Here is a 19,169-nt window from a genome sequence, read left to right on the forward strand (position 1 = left end):
CATGAAACTCATCAGATGGTGTACTGCCGTGGTATCGACGAGCTTATCGATATGAGGTACGGGAAAGGATCCTCCGGACATGACTTGTTGAGATCTATTAAGTCTATGCAGATTCGCTACTTTCCGTTCTTTTTCCTGACCACTACCACATTGGCTAGCCATTTTTTTGCCAGATAGGCTGGTGTAGAGGATTAACTTGCAATTTTTGCACGATGAAATCTGGGTCGATTCCTGGCATGTCTACATGAGACCAGGTGAATCAGTCGGAGTTGTATCGGACGAAATCAATCAACCTCTGCCTTAGCCCGGCGGCTAGCTTAGATACTATCTTCAGATTACGGGTCGGATCCCCCTAAATTAGTGGCGCACTATGTTACATGGAAACGGAAACATATACGCTGAAACGGAATTGTATGGAAGCGTAGAAGCGAGATTTAAAAAAAAATAGGAAGCGGAAACGTGTCGAAAGCGTATTATTAACACATTATATTTGAATATACACGATATATCTCTAATAAAACCTCAATGCATAATATAATTTATAGTATTAGTTTTAATATTTGTATATTTATATTTTCTATTTCACTATCATAAAAAAAAAACAAAAACAATGTTTCTTATATTGCCATCTCCATCTTGGTTTCCTGCATAAATAAAGTTGAAGGATCAAAGTTTTTATTTTGCATTGTTGCATCTTATTAGAAACTTGAGAGATAACGATTTTACACTTACATCTTCATCTGCTAGGACATAAATGGACTGATAAAACATGGGGTTCATATTGGAATTTGGATTAAAAAAAAACATGGGCATTTATTACTTGGACCATCTTCACAATTTATTTACATATTAAACAAATAAGAATATTCGAGGCATAAATTCTGCAATTGTGGATTCACTAGGTTTTTTTATAATTTGGATATACTATTTTGGCGTCGATCTTTTAGGAATAGGTTTACATAGTTAAGGTTCACTTACATCGAATTAACTTAGGAATAGAAAGTGTGGATCCTGTGTATTTTCATTCTGAAACGCCAAGCTGTGATCCTCTCGTTATAAACAACTTCAGAAAGCCTATTGTAGTGTTCCATATTATTTGTTGAGAGATGATGAATCCTTTCTTTGCTTTTCTTTTTGGTGAATTTTGCAGAGAAATGTTTTTGGATCTATCTATTCAGTGTGAAGGAGACGATTTAACTTAGTGCAGTGAAATTAAAATTCAAATGTAATGATGATTATAGACGGTTTAGTATAGTGGCGTTTAAATACAAGTATAATGATGATCATATGCGATTGTTGCCTAAGAAAAGTTGGGGTTTAAACGAGGCGTCCATCAAATCACCTTTAAATGGAAGAGTTACAACATGTAGTTAGGTTAATAATCATTAAATAACAGGAATTTTCTCAAACTAAATATTACCATTTTCATTTATTATCTCGGATACTGCTTGTTGCTATCATTTCTTGCAAAATATAATAATATAATATCTACATTTTTTAAAACTTTACATTGTTGTTATTGAAAGTTATTGAAATATAAAGTGACTACAGTCTTGCAAACAATATTCTTCCACCCATTGAGTGCCAATACGCAAGCACTCAGGCACACTCAAGTACGACTCTTCCATACTTTCAACATCTGGGAACATCCGCAGGCTTTTGTAACCTGGCATGCTCAATTTAGCAAGATTTGGCCAAGACCTTATAGATGAAGGAACATCTTCTACACCAATATTTTCCAGGTCAAGATAATGCTTGTGGAAATCTCTTGAAACGTTTTCAGTTTTGTACAGTAGACTGAGATCAAGGTGATAGAGAGATTCCAAGTTGATGTTGGTTGGAAAACCTCTAGTTTCTTGCATCCCACCATCTTTAGGTGTTTGAGACTTGAAAGATTCTGGAACCAAGTTGGGATCTCCAACAGACTTCCGCAAGCACTGAGTATTAATGTCTCAAGATTCGTGGCATTTGACAGATTAGGGACCTTTTTCAAGTTCAAGGAATATCCATCAGCTTGAGGTGTCGAAGCTGCTACACATAAGATAATGGAAGTAGACAAATTAAAAACACACATAATATGTTTGATGTTAAACAGAAATTATTTCAAAGTTACTTACAGGAGCCTCCTCCCTGTTGGTTGTAATTGATTTTGGTGTAGGGTATATGTGTTAAGGGTTGTGACTTTTAGTTAATTAATTTTATTTAAGAGTTCTAAAGGGAAATAAATACAACTCTTCATTTGTAAATAATACAACTTTTTCATTGAAAGATGCATTGAAAAGATACAATGAAAGATGCAATGAAGAGATGCAATTGTTTACTTGTAACGTTTCATTTTCTATATAAACCCTTGTTGTTGTAATGTAAGCTAATATGTTCAGACTTTTATTTCTATTAATAAAAAGTAAAGTTCTTGTTCTTTAAGTTGGTAGTGATCAGAAACACAGATTGTGATATTGAATAATTATTTCTCTTTTAAGAGATTCATCTCTTATTCTTTATTCTTTTATAGAAACTTCAGTTTCTTTTACATGGTATCAGAGCCTAGTTGATTCAAATGTCAACTAAAGTATAAGATATAAATAAAATTTTATAAAAAGTAAAAAAACAAAAATCTGAGATCATGGAAGCAACAACACTACAAGTGATTCCTATATTTGATGAGAAGAATTATGCTTTCTGGCGCATAAAGATGAAAACCATATTAATAACAAGAGAATCGGTGGGCAATGGTGGAAGAATGTGTTCCGAATGAACCGACACAGTCCGACTTGTCTCCCCAAAAACATTGCAAAATCAATGGAAGAATGTATCATTTAAAGATCTGATGGCAATGCAGCAACCAGTTGCTGGTCACTGGAGCACTAGCAAGGGGATACTCATCTGGCTCTGAGTTTCTAGGGCAGACCCTAAGTTGACCTGAGTGTCGGTCTAGGAATTCTGCTCCCTCGAGATTTGTGTTAGCTTGCAGCTTTGAAATCTTTCGATCAGGCATTTGGCGATTAATAGGTATTTGATCATGATGGCGTCTTTGGCCTGATATTCTCCCTGCACTTGGTTTATTATTAGTTGCGAGTCGTTGAAGACCTGAATATTTTCTGCCTCCATTTGTTAGGCTAGTGTGAGCCCTGAAATTACGGCTTCGTATTCTCTTTCGTTATTAGTTGCCTTGAAGTTGCATCTTAAGGCTCTTGAGGATGTGTCCCCTGTAAAGGATGTGAGTACTATTCCTACTCTTGCCCCTCTGATATTGATGGACCCATCTACACGCAGGATCCGTTCCCCTTCCTCCCCTTTTTCACTCCAAAGGTTGATTTCCTGTTCCAGGGCCGGGAGCATAGTTTGAGAGAATTCGGCCACAAAGTCTGCTATAACCTACTATTTGATAGCAGTTGCGGGTCTGAATACTACATCGCAAGCTCCCAGTTCCACTGCCCATTTGGCTAAGCGTCCCGATACCTCTGGTTTATGAAGTACGGTTTTATATAGGAAGTGAGGTCACCACCACTATTTGGTGAGCCTGGAAGTAGGGGCACAGTTTTCGAGCTGCGACGACCAGGGCCAATAGTTTCTCCAGATGACTGTAGCGGGTTTCCGCATCAAGTAAGGATTTACTGATGTAGTATATTTGGAGTTTCTTTCCTCTTTCCACTCGTACCAGGACGGCGCTTACTGCGTGCTATGAAACTGCCATGTATAGCAGGAGAATTATCCGTCCCGTGGCTTGGATAAGAGAGGAGGTATAGTGAGGTAAGCTTTGAGCTTTGTGAGGGCGGATTCACACTTGTCACTCCATTGGAAATCTTTTGGGTTCTTGAGAGCTTATAAGAAGACATGAGATTTGTCGGATAGCCTAGAGATTAACCTGCTCTAGGCTGCCATTCTCCCGGTTAGCTTATAGACTTCCTTCACATTCCTGAGGAAGGGATAGCGTGGATAGCTCTTATCTGCTCTGGATTGGGTTCGATGCCCCATATATCCCAGGAATTTTCCAGAGCTGACGCCAAAGGATCATTTTGCAGGGCTAAGTTTCATGCTGTACTTCCTTAGGGTGGAGAAAGCATGCTGCAAATGTGATATATGATCCTCAGCCTCCAGGGATTTGGCGAGCATATCGTCTATGTAGACTTCCATAGTTTAACTGATGTTATCTGCAAACATCATGTTCACCAGCCTCTGATATGTTGATCCGACGTTCTTCAGTGACTTTGTAGCAATAGATACCCCTAGAGATCATGAATGGGGTCTTTTTTGGTCTTCCAGATGCATGAGTATCTGGTTATAGCTGGTTAATGCGTCCATGAAACTCATCAGATGGTGTACTGTCGTGGTATCGACGAGCTTATCGATATGAGGTACGGGGAAAGGATCCTCCGGACATGACTTGTTGAGATCTATTAAGTCTATGCAGATTCGCTACTTTCCGTTATTTTTCCTGACCACTATCACATTGGCTAGCCATTTTTTTGCCATATAGGCTGGTGTAGAGGATTAACTTGCAATTTTTGCACGATGATATATGGGTCGATTCCTGGCATGTCTACATGAGACCAGGTGAATCAGTCGAAGTTGTATCGGACGAAATCAATCAACCTCTGCCTTAGCTCGGCGGCTAGCTTAGATACTATCTTGAGATTACGGGTCGGATCCCCCTAAATTAGTGGCACACTATGTTACATGGAAACGGAAACATATACGCTGAAACGGAATTGTATGGAAGCGTGGAAGCGAGATTTAGAAAAAAAAATAGGAAGCGGAAACGTGTCGAAAGCGTATTATTAACACAATATATTTGAATATACACGATATATCTCTAATAAAACCTCAATGCATAATATAATTTATAGTATTAGTTTTAATATTTGTATATTTATATTTTCTATTTCACTATTATAAAAAAACAGAAACAATGTTTCTTTTATTGTCATCTCCATCTTCGTTTCCTGCATAAATAAAGTTGAAGGATCAAAGTTTTTATTTTGCATTGTTGCATCTTATTAGAAACTTGAGAGATAACGATTTTACACTTACATCTTCATCTGCTAGGACATAAATGGACTGATAAAACATGGGGTTCATATTGGAATTTGGATTAAAAAAAACATGGGCATTTATTACTTGGACCATCTTCACAATTTATTTACATATTAAACAAATAAGAATATTCGAGGCATAAATTCTGCAATTGTGGATTCACTAGGTTTTCTTTTAATTTGGATATGCTATTTTGGCGTCGATCTTTTAGGAATAGGTTTGCATAGTTAAGGTTCACTTACATCGAATTAACTTAGGAATATAAAGTGTGGATCCTGTGTATTTTCACTCTGAAACGCCAAGCTGTGATCCTCTCGTTATAAACAACTTCAGAAAGCCTATCGTAGTGTTCCATATTATTTGTTGAGAGATGATGAATCCTTTCTTTGCTTTTCTTTTTGGTGAATTTTGCAGAGAAATTTTTTTGGATCTATCTATTCAGTGTGAAGGAGACGATTTAACTTAGTGCAGTGGAATTAAAATTCAAATGTAATGATGATTATAGACGGTTTAGTATAGTGGCGTTTAAATACAAGTATAATGATGATCATATGCGACTGTTGCCTAAGAAAAGTTGGGGTTTAAACTAGGCGTCCATCAAATCACCTTTAAATGGAAGAGTTACAACATGTAGTTAGGTTAATAATCATTAAATGACAGGAATTTTCTCAAACTAAATATTACCATTTTCATTTATTATCTCGGATACTGCTTGTTGCTATCATTTCTTGCAAAATATAATAATATAATATCTACATTTCTTAAAACTTTACATTGTTTCATATATTTAGACAGTCTAAATTGTTAAAATTTTGCTTAGTTTCATAAATTTAGACAATCTAAATCCGTTAGTTTCACTTAATTATGAAAATGTATACATCTTTATCAATTAAAGTTATACAAATTTTCAAATCCAAGGCATGCGTCTGTTGCAGTGAGAAGTCGTGTCTTCTGAACTCGTGTCTTGTCGAGGAGTCTATCAAATCACACTCAAATGGAAGAGTTACAACTTGTAGTTGGGTTAATAAATCATTAAATTACTGAATTTATCTCAAAATAAATATTTGGATAAGAGGACCATTAAATTCAAGGGTCTATCACTTTTTCCAATTAAATTAACTTTATAATTACAATTTTCATTTCTTCTTTCCGACTAATAACCATTTTATTTTATCTCTTCATTACAATTTAAGAAATCATCATAAATTGACAAAGTATACTAAGTTATCTAATCTAAATTAGTTGATGTTTAACTAAGTTGATCAAAGTTTTACAATCAGCATTAGTTAATGTTTCACATAGTTCGATAATATTATACAATCTTAATCAATTAAAGTTTTGCCAACTTATTGAAAGTTATACTATTCAAATACAATCTTATATCTTCTGTACTGTTGAAGTTACCACTTGTATCATTCAAATTCTTCCGTCAAATCACACCTAAATGGAGGAGTTACTACTTGTATTTGGGTTAGAGGATCACAATAAAAGGGTTTATCACCTTGTCCAAATAAATAAAACGAAAATCTCTCCATTTACTTGATAAAACGAATATCTCTCAATGGCAAACTTCAACTTGGCTTATGTCCCTCCTTCCATGCTTCATAAGACTATCTCCAAGGTAGCAACAAGCCATTTCTGGGACTTTAGTAGTGCAAGAGTTGCTTTCTCCGGGTTCAATCAAATTGGCAGAGAATAATACTTCTACTGATCTGCAGATCTCTTTCACTTGAATGACTGGATAGATGAGATCAATGCTCTTAGAACATTTAGGCTACCAATTCGGCAATCCAGAGACCATCTACTTTCGAGGTATGTATGAGTTCTTCGTCCTCGTTTACTTGATGAAGGAAGGAGAAAAATCCATTTTGCTGGTGAGAGAAGATTGTTGTTGGCCAAGTATGTAGATAGTATGATGAACTTAGAATTTAGTGTTGATGATAGAGGATTGGTTCACAACTATCCTAGTTTTACTCGTAAATTTTTTGATCGGATGTATCACATGATCACTAGTTCGGTATTCTCAGGCCTTTGGAATTAAGAAAAACCTGAGATGTTTATGTCTCTATTGTAAAAAATAGATATCAATGTGTCATATGATTGTTGGTGCTCCAGAATAATACAACCAGTTTTTGTAGTCTCCTTAGATGGATCAAGAACACGATAGAAATGCGATCGTTGTTTCTGGCAATATGCAGCTTGGGACTTTTGCAATGATATTCATTTGACCGTTGGTCACTGGCCAATTGAAGATTAGTTGTGTGTTAATGAGTTATAACATGTATTTTTATCTACTTTTACTAACTTTATTGAATATACATTTCACATAATATAATGTCTCTAGTTTTTCTTTATAAACTAAGAATCACATAAACTGATTTTTATTTATTTTAACTTCAATAAATATATCAATAACAATACTGTATCTAAAAAGTATATATTGCAAATATAAAAGATACAATTTAAATTAGTTGAATTTTTGTTAAGTTGTACAAGTACACCAAGTTGATCAAAGTCTTCACTAACTTTTACAGTTACTAAAAATGCGACTTAGTTTAACTTACACTACTTAAATACAATCTATATTAGTTGAAATATTATTAAGTTACTAGATTATGACCCGCCTTTGAAAAGACGGGTATATTACTTGTTTTACATTTATTTAATTTTTTTTTTGTATTTGTGTTTTATTCATATTTATGTTTTTATTTGTATAATATTTTTCTTAAATGATTAATAAAAGATTTTAATCTAGGGGCTGTTTGTTTCACCATTTGTCATTTTCATTCAGATGATTCATTTATATGATCTATCTAGATGATCCATTCAGATTTTTGTACATGTTTGAATAGAGACATAAACATCTCAGGTTTTTCTTTGGCGGGAAAACACATTTTGCGGTTTTGGCGGGAAAAACCTGAGATTGTTGGCGGAAAAACACATTTTGTGGTTTTGGCGGGAAAACACATTTTTGCGGTTTTCGCGGGAAAACAAGACTTTTTGGTTTTGGCAGGCAAACGCGTTTTTGCGGGAAAACGAGATTTTTCGTTTTTGGCGGAAAACGAGTTTGTGCTGTTTTGGCGGGAAAACAAGATTTTTCGGTTTTGGCGGGAAAACGAGGTTTTTCGGTTTTGGCGGGAAAACGAGGTTTTGCGGTTTTGGCGGGAAAACGAGATTTTTCGGTTTTGGCAGAAAAACGAGATTTTGTTGTTTTGGCGGGAAAACAAGATTTTGTGGTTTTGGCGGGAAAACATGTTTTGCTCTTTTGGCGGTAAAACAATATTTTTCGGTTTTGGCTGGAAAACGAGATTTTGCTGTTTTGGCAGAAAACAAGATTTTTTTGGTTTTGGTGGAAAACGATGTTTTGTGGTTTTGCCGAGAAAACACGTTTTTGCTGTTTTGGCGGGAAAACGAGATTTTTTGGTTTTGGCGGGAAAACGAGATTTTGTGGTTTTTGGCGGGATAACACATTTTTGCGGTTTTGGCGGGAAAACGAGATTTTTTGGTTTTAGCGGAAAAACACGTTTTTGCGATTTTGGCGGGAAAATGAGATTTTTTTGGTTTTGGCGGAAAAACACGTTTTTGATGTTTTGACGGGAAAACAAGATTTTGCGGTTTTCGCTGGAAAATGAAAAAATTTCGATTTTGGCGGATAACGCGTTTTTGTTGTTTTGGCGGGAAACACGCATTTTGTGGTTTTGGCGGCAAAACGCGTTTTTGCGGAAAAATGAGATTTTTCGATTTTGGCGGGAAAACGCGTTTTTGCGGTTTTCGCTGGAAAATAAGATTTTTTTTTATTTTGGCGGGAAACACGTTTTTTGTGGTTTTGGCGTGAAAACCCGTTTTTGTGGGAAAATTAAAATTTTCGATTTTGACGGGAAAACGCGTTTTGCGGGAAAACGAGATTTTTCGTTTTTGGCGGAAAACAAGTTTTTGCTGTTTTGGCGGGAAAACGAGATTTTTCGGTTTTGGCGGGAAAACGAGGTTTTTCGGTTTTGGCGGGAAAACGAGGTTTTGCGGTTTTGGCGGAAAAACGAGATTTTCGGTTTTGGCGGGAAAAACGAGATTTTGTGGTTTTGGCGGGAAAACAAGATTTTGTGGTTTTGGCGGGAAAACATGTTTTGCTCTTTTGGCGGTAAAACAATATTTTCGGTTTTGGCTGGAAAACGAGACTGTTTTGGCAGAAGAACAATATTTTTTTTGGTTTTGGTGGAAAAACGAGGTTTTGTGGTTTTGCCGGGAAAACACGTTTTTGCTGTTTTGGCGGGAAAACGAGATTTTTTGGTTTTGGCGGGAAAACGAGATTTTGTGGTTTTGGCGGGAAAACATGTTTTTGCGGTTTTGGCAGGAAAACGAGATTTTTCGGTTTTAGCGGAAAAACACGTTTTGCGATTTTGGCGGGAAAATGAGATTTTTTGGTTTTGGCGGAAAAACACGTTTTTGATGTTTTGACGGGAAAACGAGATTTTGTGGTTTTCGCTGGAAAATGAAAATTTTTCGATTTTGGCGGATAACGCGTTTTTGTTGTTTTGGCGGGAAACACGCTTGGTTTTGGCGGCAAAACACGTTTTTGCGGGAAAACGAGATTTTTCGATTTTGGCGGGAAAAAGCGTTTTTGCGGTTTTCGCTGGAAAATAAGTTTTTTTTTTTATTTTGGCGGGAAATGCGTTTTTTTGTGGTTTTGGCGGGAAAACACGTTTTTGTGGGAAAATTAAAATTTTCGGTTTTGGCGGGAAAACACGTTTTTGCGAGAAAACGAGATTTTCAGTTTTGGTGGAAAACGAAATTTTTCGGTTTTGGCGGAAAAATTTTTTTTTGTACTTTTGTTAATTTTTACGTGGGACAAAATGATATTATGTCTAGATTTATAATTTGTGAATTATAATCATGTGTTTCTTTTAATGTGATCCGTAGCAATAGAATGGGACGAAACAAAATTTGCAATAGAATGGGACGAAACAAAATTCGTTTAAAAGCTTCTGTTACGGGTATCGAACCCTTTTACACAAGCAAAAGACGTGAGCAACCTAAGACCACTGAGATAGATGAGCAAATACACAAGAGTTAACCGCAACTTTTATAATCAGTAGGGGGCACTTCATTCCATTAACGTGGGTCCGCCCCTAGGCCCTATTCTGTTAAAATAATTAGACCAAATTAGATACTGTTGCACCAAATCTTACTAATTTTTCGGAAGTTGTAAAGAAAGAAATCCAAATTTTATGTGTCGGATCTAGATGGTCCACGAAATGCCGTTGGTCTCACTTATAAATTATGCTAGTTTCTTTTGGTTTCGAAGTCTTTTACTAATTTTTCGGAACTAAATAAAATTTTATTTAATTAACTTTTCGTGGAATATGTGAATTTTTTTTTTTTACGGACAGAAGCACTTGGACCATTCTGTAATTTTGGTAAACATAAAAGCAACCATGTCGCCGAATCTAATTTCACACCATCTTTATTAGCTGCAAATTGACAAATTTGCTTTAGAATAGTGGCATGACTGTGTTACTGCGTACGACCTTAAAAAAATACACACCCTGTAAAGATTAAGCATAGAAAGTAACTTAAGCATAGATCTATATCTCCTGTCAAATATGCACCTTGTAAAAATTATCTAACTATAGAAAGTAACTTAAGCATAGCCCTATATATCCTGTCAAATATGCACCTTGTAAAAATTATCTAACTATTTAATAAGAGTAAAGAAACATCGAGTGGAAGTTTAACTTGACATTATGCTATAACCTTGCATAGTAAGTTACAAAACCTTTGACATTAACCCATTGACCACGAGAAGCAAACCTCACGGGTAGAGACGACCAACAAGGTCAATGTTAAATAGTGAAATCGTATATGTAGCGTTTTCAAAAGATTGAACACAGATGGATTAAACAGTGAAACTTAAGATGATCAATCGAACAACATAACCACCACCAAGAGACCATTTTTTAATAATCATAAAAAGCTTGAGAACGACAATGGATTACCCCCAGATACATACTTTAGTGTTAGAAGGGGGCAAAGATTGTTTTAAGCAAAGCAGAAGAAGATTTCAGAAGCTACTAGAAGCAAGTGCCTTCTGGAGGTTGAACAAGCTTACGATTATGCGAGGCAGTCATTTCTTTCTTCAGCTGTACCAGTATATCTTCCATTGTGTACTCCCTTTGCCAGTTGGCAAGAAGACTGAACTTCTTAGGATCCACCTATACATTACAGATGCATATTCAGACATAAGTTTCCAAAAGGAACGTGTCTGAGAATGGTAATTTTTATGCGTACAACTCCTGTTTCATGGTTGACACAAGTCATATTGATACGTGAATGGAACCGCACAGTGGGAGGTTTCTCAGGGTAATCTTTGTCACAAAAGAGCTTCAACTGATAGATCCTACCTTCATGAACGGTCTGCGTATAGAAGAACATATAAAAAAATTGAGCACAAGCAGAAACAATAAACTTAACTGCTAAAAAAAGATTAGGAGACTGGATGACGATAAGATCTTTGATTCCATATTTCAACCTAGCTACAAACAATGATCAATGAACAATCACAAACATGCACAGAAGATAAAGGAGAAAGATATAACTACGTTGTGAGGACCAATGATAGTGCCAGTCCAAGAGCGCATGTAAATGTCATCACCATCATCCATTCCATAGCTAACAGTTCCATCTCCAATACCTTTCTCCCCACGTTCAAGCTCCTCCAGCAACCGGAAATTCCTTGGTACTATAAAGCATAAGAAAAACACATGAATCTTGAAAGGATTGAATTTAACATCTTCAACACCAATCGGTTGAAACGAATGTAAACCCAAAACGGATTCCAAAACCCTAGAAAAGGAAAATCAAAACGAGATCAGAGACTAAAGAAATCGATTTTTGTTTACCAATGACACTCGTCCCTCCGGAGCCAAGGGTCATATTTGATCAAAGTCGTGGATTCGATCCGATTTTGGTTTTGCGATCTGATCGCGGAGAGAGAGAGACGAGAGATGAGCCGAGGAAAATGAAGAGAGAATCTGGTGAAATTAGAGAAAGCTATCTTTCAGTGGGTCAATTGGGTAATTTAGGGAACACGGAAAAAGTGTTAAATTTTGCAACTTTACTATCCATTAATTATTTTCTAAAAGCATCCGTTAGAGTTTGCAAAATAAAAGTTTATAAAAGGGGTGTATTGAACGGTGATTTGTAATAAAATGACAAATTCACTGTTATTCAAATTTGAATTTTAAAAATTCATTTAAAATTCATTGTTATTGAACTTGACATTTCGTAAAGTACTCTGAAAAATCCATTGTTATTGAAAATATTTTAAGTTGTGGAGTTTTAAAGAATTGAGGTGATTTTAGGGTGTTTGGATGGAGTTTCTTAGTTAAAAAAAAAAAAATTCAAATCCCATGGTTTTAGGTGATATTCTAGAGTAATTTAACAAAAATCACCTAAATCTCTGCAACTTATTAAAATCATCGAAAACTCCATTAAAAATCAAATCACATCCAAAAGCAAAAATTTAAACCTAACTTCAAAATTCTTTGTATTTTGCACTATGATCCATATATTTGTTATAATTAATATAAATCCATAAAGTTTTTATAAATCTCGTACATATATAAATTTTTTAAGATATTAAAGTAATATTAATTAATAAAATCCTACATTAAATATATAAAATTATAAATACAAATACATGATTAAATATTAAAATACAAAAAAATACCACTATCTTTTTGGTCGGAGAGTTCGAGTAGATTTGCGTGGAGCCCACCTGAATTTTTTTTTTAAATTTCCATGCATCAAAATGAATGGAAATTGATGTAGTAAACTGTAAAAGCACCCGGAAACAGCGAATCGCATCTCGTTCGCAGCCCGTAATATTCGGCAGCCTGTTTGAGGCTCTAAACGGCTGAATTTGGGCTCGAAAAATCGCCGTGCCTATACACTGACCTAGATGGTTTTGGGGGCTTTCCGAAATGGTGATGTGGGCGGTGTAGTTCCTCACGGTTAAAAAGTTATGGAGTTTTAAAGACGAGACGCGTTTCAAATTGAAAAAAAATAATAAAAAGGGGTGCAACACGAGGACTTCCCGGGAGGTCACGCATCCTAGTACTACTCTCGCCCAAGCACGCTTAAGTGCGGACATCTGATAGGATCCGGTGCATTAGTGCTGGTATGATCGCACCCGTTAGTACATGACTCGCGTATATCCTTTTCGTCGGAGAGCCCGACTAGATTTGCCTGGAGCCCAGCTGAATTTTTTTTTTTTTAAATTTCCATGCATCAAAATGTATGGAAATTGATGTAGTAAACTGCAAAAGCACCCGGAAACAGCGAATCACATCTCGTGCGCAGCCCATAACATTCGGCAGCCTGTTTGAGGCTCTAAACGGCTGAATTTGGGATCGAAAAATCGCCATGCCTATACACTGACCTAGATGGTTTTGGGAGATTTCCAAAATGGTGCTGTAGGCGGCGTAGTTCCTCACGGTTAAAAAGTTATGGGGTTTTAAAGACGAGATGCGTTTCAAATTGAAGAAAAAAATAAAAAGGGGTGCAACACGAGGACTTCCCGGGAGGTCACGCATCCTAGTACTACTCTCGCCCAAGCACGCTTAAGTGTGGAGTTCTAATGGGATCCGGTGCATTAGTGCTGGTATGATCGCACCCGTTAGAACATGACTCGCGATTCCATATATCCTTTTCGTCGGAGAGCCCGAGTAGATTTGCGTGGAGCCCAGCTGAATTTTTTTTTTAAAAAAATTTCCATGCATCAAAATGTATGGAAATTGATGTAGTAAACTGCAAAAGCACCCGGAAACAGCGAATCGCATCTCGTTCGCAGCCCGTAACATTCGGCAGCCTGTTTGAGGCTCTAAACGGCTGAATTTGGGCTCGAAAAATTGTCGTGCCTATACTCTGGCCTAGATGGTTTTGGGGCTTTCCGAAATGGTGCTGTGGACGGCGTAATTCCTCACGGTTAAAAATTTATGGGGTTTTAAAGACGAGACGCATTTCAAATTGAAGAAAAAAATAAAAGGGGTGCAACACGAGGACTTCCCGAGAGGTCACTCATCCTAGTACTACTCTCGCCCAAGCACACTTAAGTGCGGAGTTCTGATGGGATCCGGTGCATTAGTGCTGGTATGATTGCACCCGTTAGTACATGACTCGCGATTCCATATATCCTTTTCGTCGGAGAGCCCGAGTAGATTTGCGTGGAGCCCAGCTGAATTTTTTTTTTAAAAAAATGTCCATGCATGAAAATGTATGGAAATTGATGTAGTAAACTGCAAAAGCACCCGGAAACAGCGAATCGCATCTCGTTCGCAGCCCGTAACATTCGGCAGCCTGTTTGAGGCTTTAAACGGCTGAATTTGGGCTCGAAAAATCGTCGTGCCTATTCACTGGCCTAGATGGTTTTGGGGGCTTTCCGAAATGGTGCTGTGGGCGGCGTAATTCCTCACGGTTAAAAATTTATGGGGTTTTAAAGACGAGTCGCGTTTCAAATTGAAGAAAAAAAATAAAGGGGTGCAACACGAGGACTTCCCGAGAGGTCACTCATCCTAGTACTACTCTCGCCCAAGCACGCTTAACTGCGGCGTTCTGATAGAATCCGGTGCATTAGCGCTGGTATGATCGCACCCGTTAGTACATGACTCGCGATTCCATATATCTTTTTCGTCGGAGAGCCCGAGTAGGTTTGCGTGGAGCCCAGCTGAATTTTTTTTTTTTAAAAAAAATTTCCATGCATCAAAATGTATGGAAATTGATGTAGTAAACTGCAAAAGAACCCGGAAAAAGCGAATCGCATCTCGTTCGCAGCCCGTAACATTCGGCAGCCTGTTTGACTCTCTAAACGGCTGAATTTGGGCTCGAAAAATCGTTGTGCCTATACACTGACCTAGATGGTTTTGGGGGCTTTCCGAAATAGTTCTGTGGGCGGCGTAGTTCCTCACGGTTAAATGTTATGGGGTTTTAAAGACGAGATGCGTTTCAAATTGAAGAAAAAAATAAAAAGGGGTGCAACACGAGGACTTCCCGGGAGGTCACACATCCTAGTACTACTCTCGCCCAAGCACGCTTAAGTGTGGGGTTCTGATAGGATTCAGTGCATTAGTGCTAGTATGATCGCACCCGTTAGTACATGACTCGCGATTCCATATATCCTTTTCGTCGGAGGGCCCGAGTAGATTTGTCTGGAGCCCAGCTGATTTTTTTTTTTAAATTTCCATGCATGAAAATGTATGGAAATTGATGTAGTAAACTGCAAAAGCACCCGGAAACAGCGAATCACATCTCGTGCGCAGCCCATAACATTCGGCAGCCTGTTTGAGTCTCTAAACGGCTGAATTTGGGCTCGAAAAATCGTCGTGCCTATACACTGACCTAGATGGTATTGGGGGCTATCCAAAATGGTGATGTGGGCGGCATAGTTCCTCACGGTTAAAATGTTATGGGGTTTTAAAGACGAGATGCGTTTCAAATTGAAGAAAAAAATAAAAAGGGGTGCAACACGAGGACTTCCCGGGAGGTCACACATCCTAGTACTACTCTCGCCCAAGCATGCTTAAGTGCGGGGTTCTGATAGGATCCGGTGCATTAGTGCTGGTATGATCGCACCCGTTAGTACATGACTCGCGATTCCATATATCCTTTTCGTCGGAGAGCCCGAGTAGATTTGCCTGGAACCCAGCTGATTTTTTTTTTTTTAAATTTCCATGCATCAAAATGTATGAAAATTGATGTAGTAAACTGCAAAAGCACCCGGAAACAGCGAATCGCATCTCGTGCGCAGCCCATAACATTCGGCAGCCTGTTTGAGGCTCTAAACGGCTGAATTTGGGCTCGAAAAATCGTCGTGCCTATACACTGACCTAGATGGTTTTGGGGGCTTTCCAAAATGGTGATGTGGGCGGCATAGTTCCTCACGGTTAAAAAGTTATGGGGTTTTAAAGACGAGACGCGTTTCAAATTGAAGAAAAAAAATAAAAAGGGGTGCAACACGAGGACTTCCCGGGAGGTCACACATCTTAGTACTACTCTCGCCCAAGCACACTTAAGTGCGGAGTTCTGATGGGATCCGGTGCATTAGTGCTGGTATGATCGCACCCGTTAGTACATGACTCGCGATTCCATATATCATTTTCGTCGGAGAGCCCGAGTAGATTTGCGTGGAGCCCAGCTGAATTTTTTTTTTTTTTTAATTTCCATGCATCAAAATGTATGGAAATTGATGTAGTAAACTGCAAAAGCACCCGAAACAGCGAATCGCATCTCGTTCGCAGCCCGTAACATTCGGCAGCCTGTTTGAGGCTCTAAACGGCTGAATTTGGGCTCGAAAAATCGTTGTGCCTATACACTGGCCTAGATGGTTTTGGGGGCTTTCCGAAATGGTGCTGTGGGCGGCGTAATTCCTCACGGTTAAAAATTTATGTGGTTTTCAAGACGAGACGCGTTTCAAATTGAAGAAAAAAAATAAAAGGGGTGCAACACGAGGACTTCCCGAGAGGTCACTCATCCTAGTACTACTCTCGCCCAAGCACGCTTAACTGCGGAGTTCTGATAGGATCCGGTGCATTAGCGCTGGTATGATCGCACCCGTTAGTACATGACTCGCGATTCCATATATCCTTTTCGTCGGAGAGCCCGAGTAGATTTGCGCGGAGCCCAGCTGAATTTTTTTTTTTTTAAAAAATTTCCATGCATCAAAATGTATGGAAATTGATGTAGTAAACTGCAAAAGCACCCGGAAACAGCGAATCGCATCTCGTGCGCAGCCCGTAACATTCGGCAGCCTGTTTGAGGCTCTAAACGGCTGAATTTGGGCTCGAAAAATCGTCGTGCCTATACACTGACCTAGATGGTATTGGGGGCTTTCCAAAATGGTGATGTGGGCGGCATAGTTCCTCACGGTTAAAATGTTATGGGGTTTTAAAGACGAGATGCGTTTCAAATTGAAGAAAAAAATAAAAAGGGGTGCAACACGAGGACTTCCCGGGAGGTCACACATCCTAGTACTACTCTCGCCCAAGCACGCTTAAGTGCGGGGTACTGATAGGATCCGGTGCATTAGTGCTGGTATGATCGCACCCGTTAGTACATGACTCGCGATTCCATATATCCTTTTCGTCGGAGAGCCCGAGTAGATTTGCCTGGAGCCTAGCTGATTTTTTTTTTTTTAAATTTCCATGCATCAAAATGTATGGAAATTGATGTAGTAAACTGCAAAAGCACCCGGAAACAGCGAATCGCATCTCGTGCGCAGCCCATAACATTCGGCAGCCTGTTTGAGGCTCTAAACGGCTGAATTTGGGCTCGAAAAATCGTCGTGCCTATACACTGACCTAGATGGTTTGGGGGCTTTCCAAAATGGTGATGTGGGCGGCATAGTTCCTCACGGTTAAAATGTTATGGGGTTTTAAAGACGAGATGCGTTTCAAATTGAAGAAAAAAAAAAAGGGGTGCAACACGAGGACTTCCCGGGAGGTCACACATCCTAGTACTACTCTCGCCCAAGCACGCTTAAGTGCGGGGTTCTGATAGGATCCGGTGCATTAGTGCTGGTATGATCGCACCCGTTTGTACATGACTCGCGATTCCATATATCCTTTTCGTCGGAGAGCCCGAGTAGATTTGCCTGGAGCCCAGCTGATTTTTTTTTTTAAATTTCCATGCATCAAAATGTATGGAAATTGATGTAGTAAACTGCAAAAGCACCCGAAACAGCGAATCGCATCTCGTTCGCAGCCCGTAACATTCGGCAGCCTGTTTGAGGCTCTAAACGGCTGAATTTGGCTCGCGAAATCGTCGTGCCTATACACTGGCCTAGATGGTTTTGGGGGCTTTCCGAAATGGTGCTGTGGGCGGCGTAATTCCTCACGGTTAAAAATTTATGGGGTTTTCAAGACGAGACGCGTTTCAAATTGAAGAAAAAAAAATAAAAGGGGTGCAACACGAGGACTTCCCGAGAGGTCACTCATCCTAGTACTACTCTCGCCCAAGCACGCTTAACTGCGGAGTTCTGATAGGATCCGGTGCATTAGCGCTGGTATGATCGCACCCGTTAGTACATGACTCGCGATTCCATATATCCTTTTCGTCGGAGAGCCCGAGTAGATTTGCGCGGAGCCCAGCTGAATTTTTTTTTTTAAAAAAATTTCCATGCATCAAAATGTATGGAAATTGATGTAGTAAACTGCAAAAGCACCCGGAAACAGCGAATCGCATCTCGTTCGCAGCCCGTAACATTCGGCAGCCTGTTTGAGGCTCTAAACGGCTGAATTTGGGCTCGAAAAATCGTCGTGCCTATACACTGACCTAGATGGTTTTGGGGGCTTTCCAAAATGGTGATGTGGGCGGCGTAGTTCCTCACGGTTAAAAAGTTATGGGGTTTTAAAGACGAGACGCGTTTCAAATTGAAAAAAAAAATAAAAAGGGGTGCAACACGAGGACTTCCCGGGAGTTCACACATCCTAGTACTACTCTCGCCCAAGCACGCTTAAGTGCGGAGTTCTGATAGGATCCGGTGCATTAGTGCTGGTATGATCGCACCCGTTAGTACATGACTCGCGATTCCATATATCCTTTTCGTCGGAGAGCCCGAGTAGATTTGCTGGAGGCCAGCTGAATTTTTTTTTTTAAATTTCCATGCATCAAAATGTATGGAAATTGATGTAGTAAACTGCAAAAGCACCCGGAAACAGCGAATCGCATCTCGTGCGCAGCCCATAACATTCGGCAGCCTGTTTGAGGTTCTAAACGGCTGAATTTGGGCTCGAAAAATCGTCGTGCCTATACACTGACCTAGATGGTTTTGGGGGCTTTCCAAAATGGTGCTGTGGGCGGCGTAGTTCCTCACGGTTAAAAAGTTATGGGGTTTTAAAGACGAGACGCGTTTCAAATTGAAGAAAAAAATAAAAAGGGGTGCAACACGAGGACTTCCCGGGAGGTCACGCATCCTAGTACTACTCTCGCCCAAGCACGCTTAAGTGCGGAGTTCTGATGGGATCCGGTGCATTAGTGCTGGTATGATCGCACCCGTTAGTACATGACTCGCGATTCCATATATCCTTTTCGTCGGAGAGCCCGAGTAGATTTGCGTGGAGCCCAGCTGAATTTTTTTTTTTTTTTAA

The 19,169-nt window shown here is 38.9% G+C and overlaps 1 protein-coding gene, 12 non-coding genes and 1 pseudogene across 14 annotated transcripts; all 14 read right to left on the bottom strand.

Annotated features, from left to right (window-relative positions):
- Positions 1-10,951: 10,951 nt before the first annotated feature.
- On the bottom strand, positions 10,952-12,091 carry LOC108849209 (ubiquitin-conjugating enzyme E2 variant 1D). 2 transcript variants are annotated; one of them, XM_018622734.2, is made up of 4 exons: positions 11,928-12,091; positions 11,628-11,767; positions 11,317-11,442; positions 10,952-11,240 (listed from the first exon to the last, which is right to left on the bottom strand). In XM_018622734.2, the coding sequence occupies exons 1-4, from the start codon at positions 11,959-11,961 to the stop codon at positions 11,100-11,102; spliced, it is 441 nt and encodes a 146-aa protein (XP_018478236.1). In that variant the 5' UTR covers positions 11,962-12,091; the 3' UTR covers positions 10,952-11,099. The 2 variants fall into 2 exon arrangements, with proteins under 2 accessions (XP_018478236.1, XP_018478235.1); XM_018622733.2 differs by having other exon boundaries at positions 11,625-11,767.
- Positions 12,092-13,102: 1,011 nt separating this feature from the next.
- On the bottom strand, positions 13,103-13,221 carry LOC130498252 (5S ribosomal RNA). Its single transcript, XR_008937172.1, has one exon. It is a non-coding gene; the product is annotated as a 5S ribosomal RNA (ribosomal RNA).
- A 364-nt stretch (positions 13,222-13,585) lies between these two features.
- Positions 13,586-13,704, bottom strand: LOC130498228 (5S ribosomal RNA). The gene has a single exon (XR_008937149.1). It is a non-coding gene; the product is annotated as a 5S ribosomal RNA (ribosomal RNA).
- Positions 13,705-14,073: 369 nt separating this feature from the next.
- LOC130498183 (5S ribosomal RNA) lies at positions 14,074-14,192 on the bottom strand. Its single transcript, XR_008937104.1, has one exon. It is a non-coding gene; the product is annotated as a 5S ribosomal RNA (ribosomal RNA).
- A 370-nt stretch (positions 14,193-14,562) lies between these two features.
- On the bottom strand, positions 14,563-14,681 carry LOC130498243 (5S ribosomal RNA). Its single transcript, XR_008937164.1, has one exon. It is a non-coding gene; the product is annotated as a 5S ribosomal RNA (ribosomal RNA).
- Positions 14,682-15,054: 373 nt separating this feature from the next.
- Positions 15,055-15,173, bottom strand: LOC130498262 (5S ribosomal RNA; annotated as a pseudogene).
- A 367-nt stretch (positions 15,174-15,540) lies between these two features.
- Positions 15,541-15,659, bottom strand: LOC130498254 (5S ribosomal RNA). Its single transcript, XR_008937174.1, has one exon. It is a non-coding gene; the product is annotated as a 5S ribosomal RNA (ribosomal RNA).
- Positions 15,660-16,029: 370 nt separating this feature from the next.
- Positions 16,030-16,148, bottom strand: LOC130498206 (5S ribosomal RNA). The gene has a single exon (XR_008937126.1). It is a non-coding gene; the product is annotated as a 5S ribosomal RNA (ribosomal RNA).
- A 370-nt stretch (positions 16,149-16,518) lies between these two features.
- LOC130498143 (5S ribosomal RNA) lies at positions 16,519-16,637 on the bottom strand. The gene has a single exon (XR_008937065.1). It is a non-coding gene; the product is annotated as a 5S ribosomal RNA (ribosomal RNA).
- A 373-nt stretch (positions 16,638-17,010) lies between these two features.
- Positions 17,011-17,129, bottom strand: LOC130498253 (5S ribosomal RNA). Its single transcript, XR_008937173.1, has one exon. It is a non-coding gene; the product is annotated as a 5S ribosomal RNA (ribosomal RNA).
- A 366-nt stretch (positions 17,130-17,495) lies between these two features.
- On the bottom strand, positions 17,496-17,614 carry LOC130498247 (5S ribosomal RNA). Its single transcript, XR_008937167.1, has one exon. It is a non-coding gene; the product is annotated as a 5S ribosomal RNA (ribosomal RNA).
- Positions 17,615-17,980: 366 nt separating this feature from the next.
- LOC130498244 (5S ribosomal RNA) lies at positions 17,981-18,099 on the bottom strand. Its single transcript, XR_008937165.1, has one exon. It is a non-coding gene; the product is annotated as a 5S ribosomal RNA (ribosomal RNA).
- Positions 18,100-18,471: 372 nt separating this feature from the next.
- Positions 18,472-18,590, bottom strand: LOC130498149 (5S ribosomal RNA). The gene has a single exon (XR_008937071.1). It is a non-coding gene; the product is annotated as a 5S ribosomal RNA (ribosomal RNA).
- Positions 18,591-18,957: 367 nt separating this feature from the next.
- LOC130498160 (5S ribosomal RNA) lies at positions 18,958-19,076 on the bottom strand. The gene has a single exon (XR_008937082.1). It is a non-coding gene; the product is annotated as a 5S ribosomal RNA (ribosomal RNA).
- Between the last annotated feature and the right edge of the window lie 93 nt (positions 19,077-19,169).

The sequence above is a fragment of the Raphanus sativus genome, chromosome 7 (assembly GCF_000801105.2).
Source record: "Raphanus sativus cultivar WK10039 chromosome 7, ASM80110v3, whole genome shotgun sequence".
Taxonomy (NCBI): Eukaryota; Viridiplantae; Streptophyta; class Magnoliopsida; order Brassicales; family Brassicaceae; genus Raphanus; species Raphanus sativus.

Bases quoted from the DNA above. Each gene is read 5' to 3' on its own strand.
- LOC108849209 (XM_018622733.2), bottom strand. From the start codon at position 11,961: ATGACCCTTGGCTCCGGAGGGACGAGTGTCATTG. The intron at 11,768-11,927 runs GTAAACAAAAAT...TATGCTTTATAG, and splicing joins CGGAGGGACGAGTGTCATTG to TACCAAGGAATTTCCGGTTG. The intron at 11,443-11,624 runs GTTATATCTTTC...TTCTATACGCAG, and splicing joins TCATTGGTCCTCACAACGTA to ACCGTTCATGAAGGTAGGAT.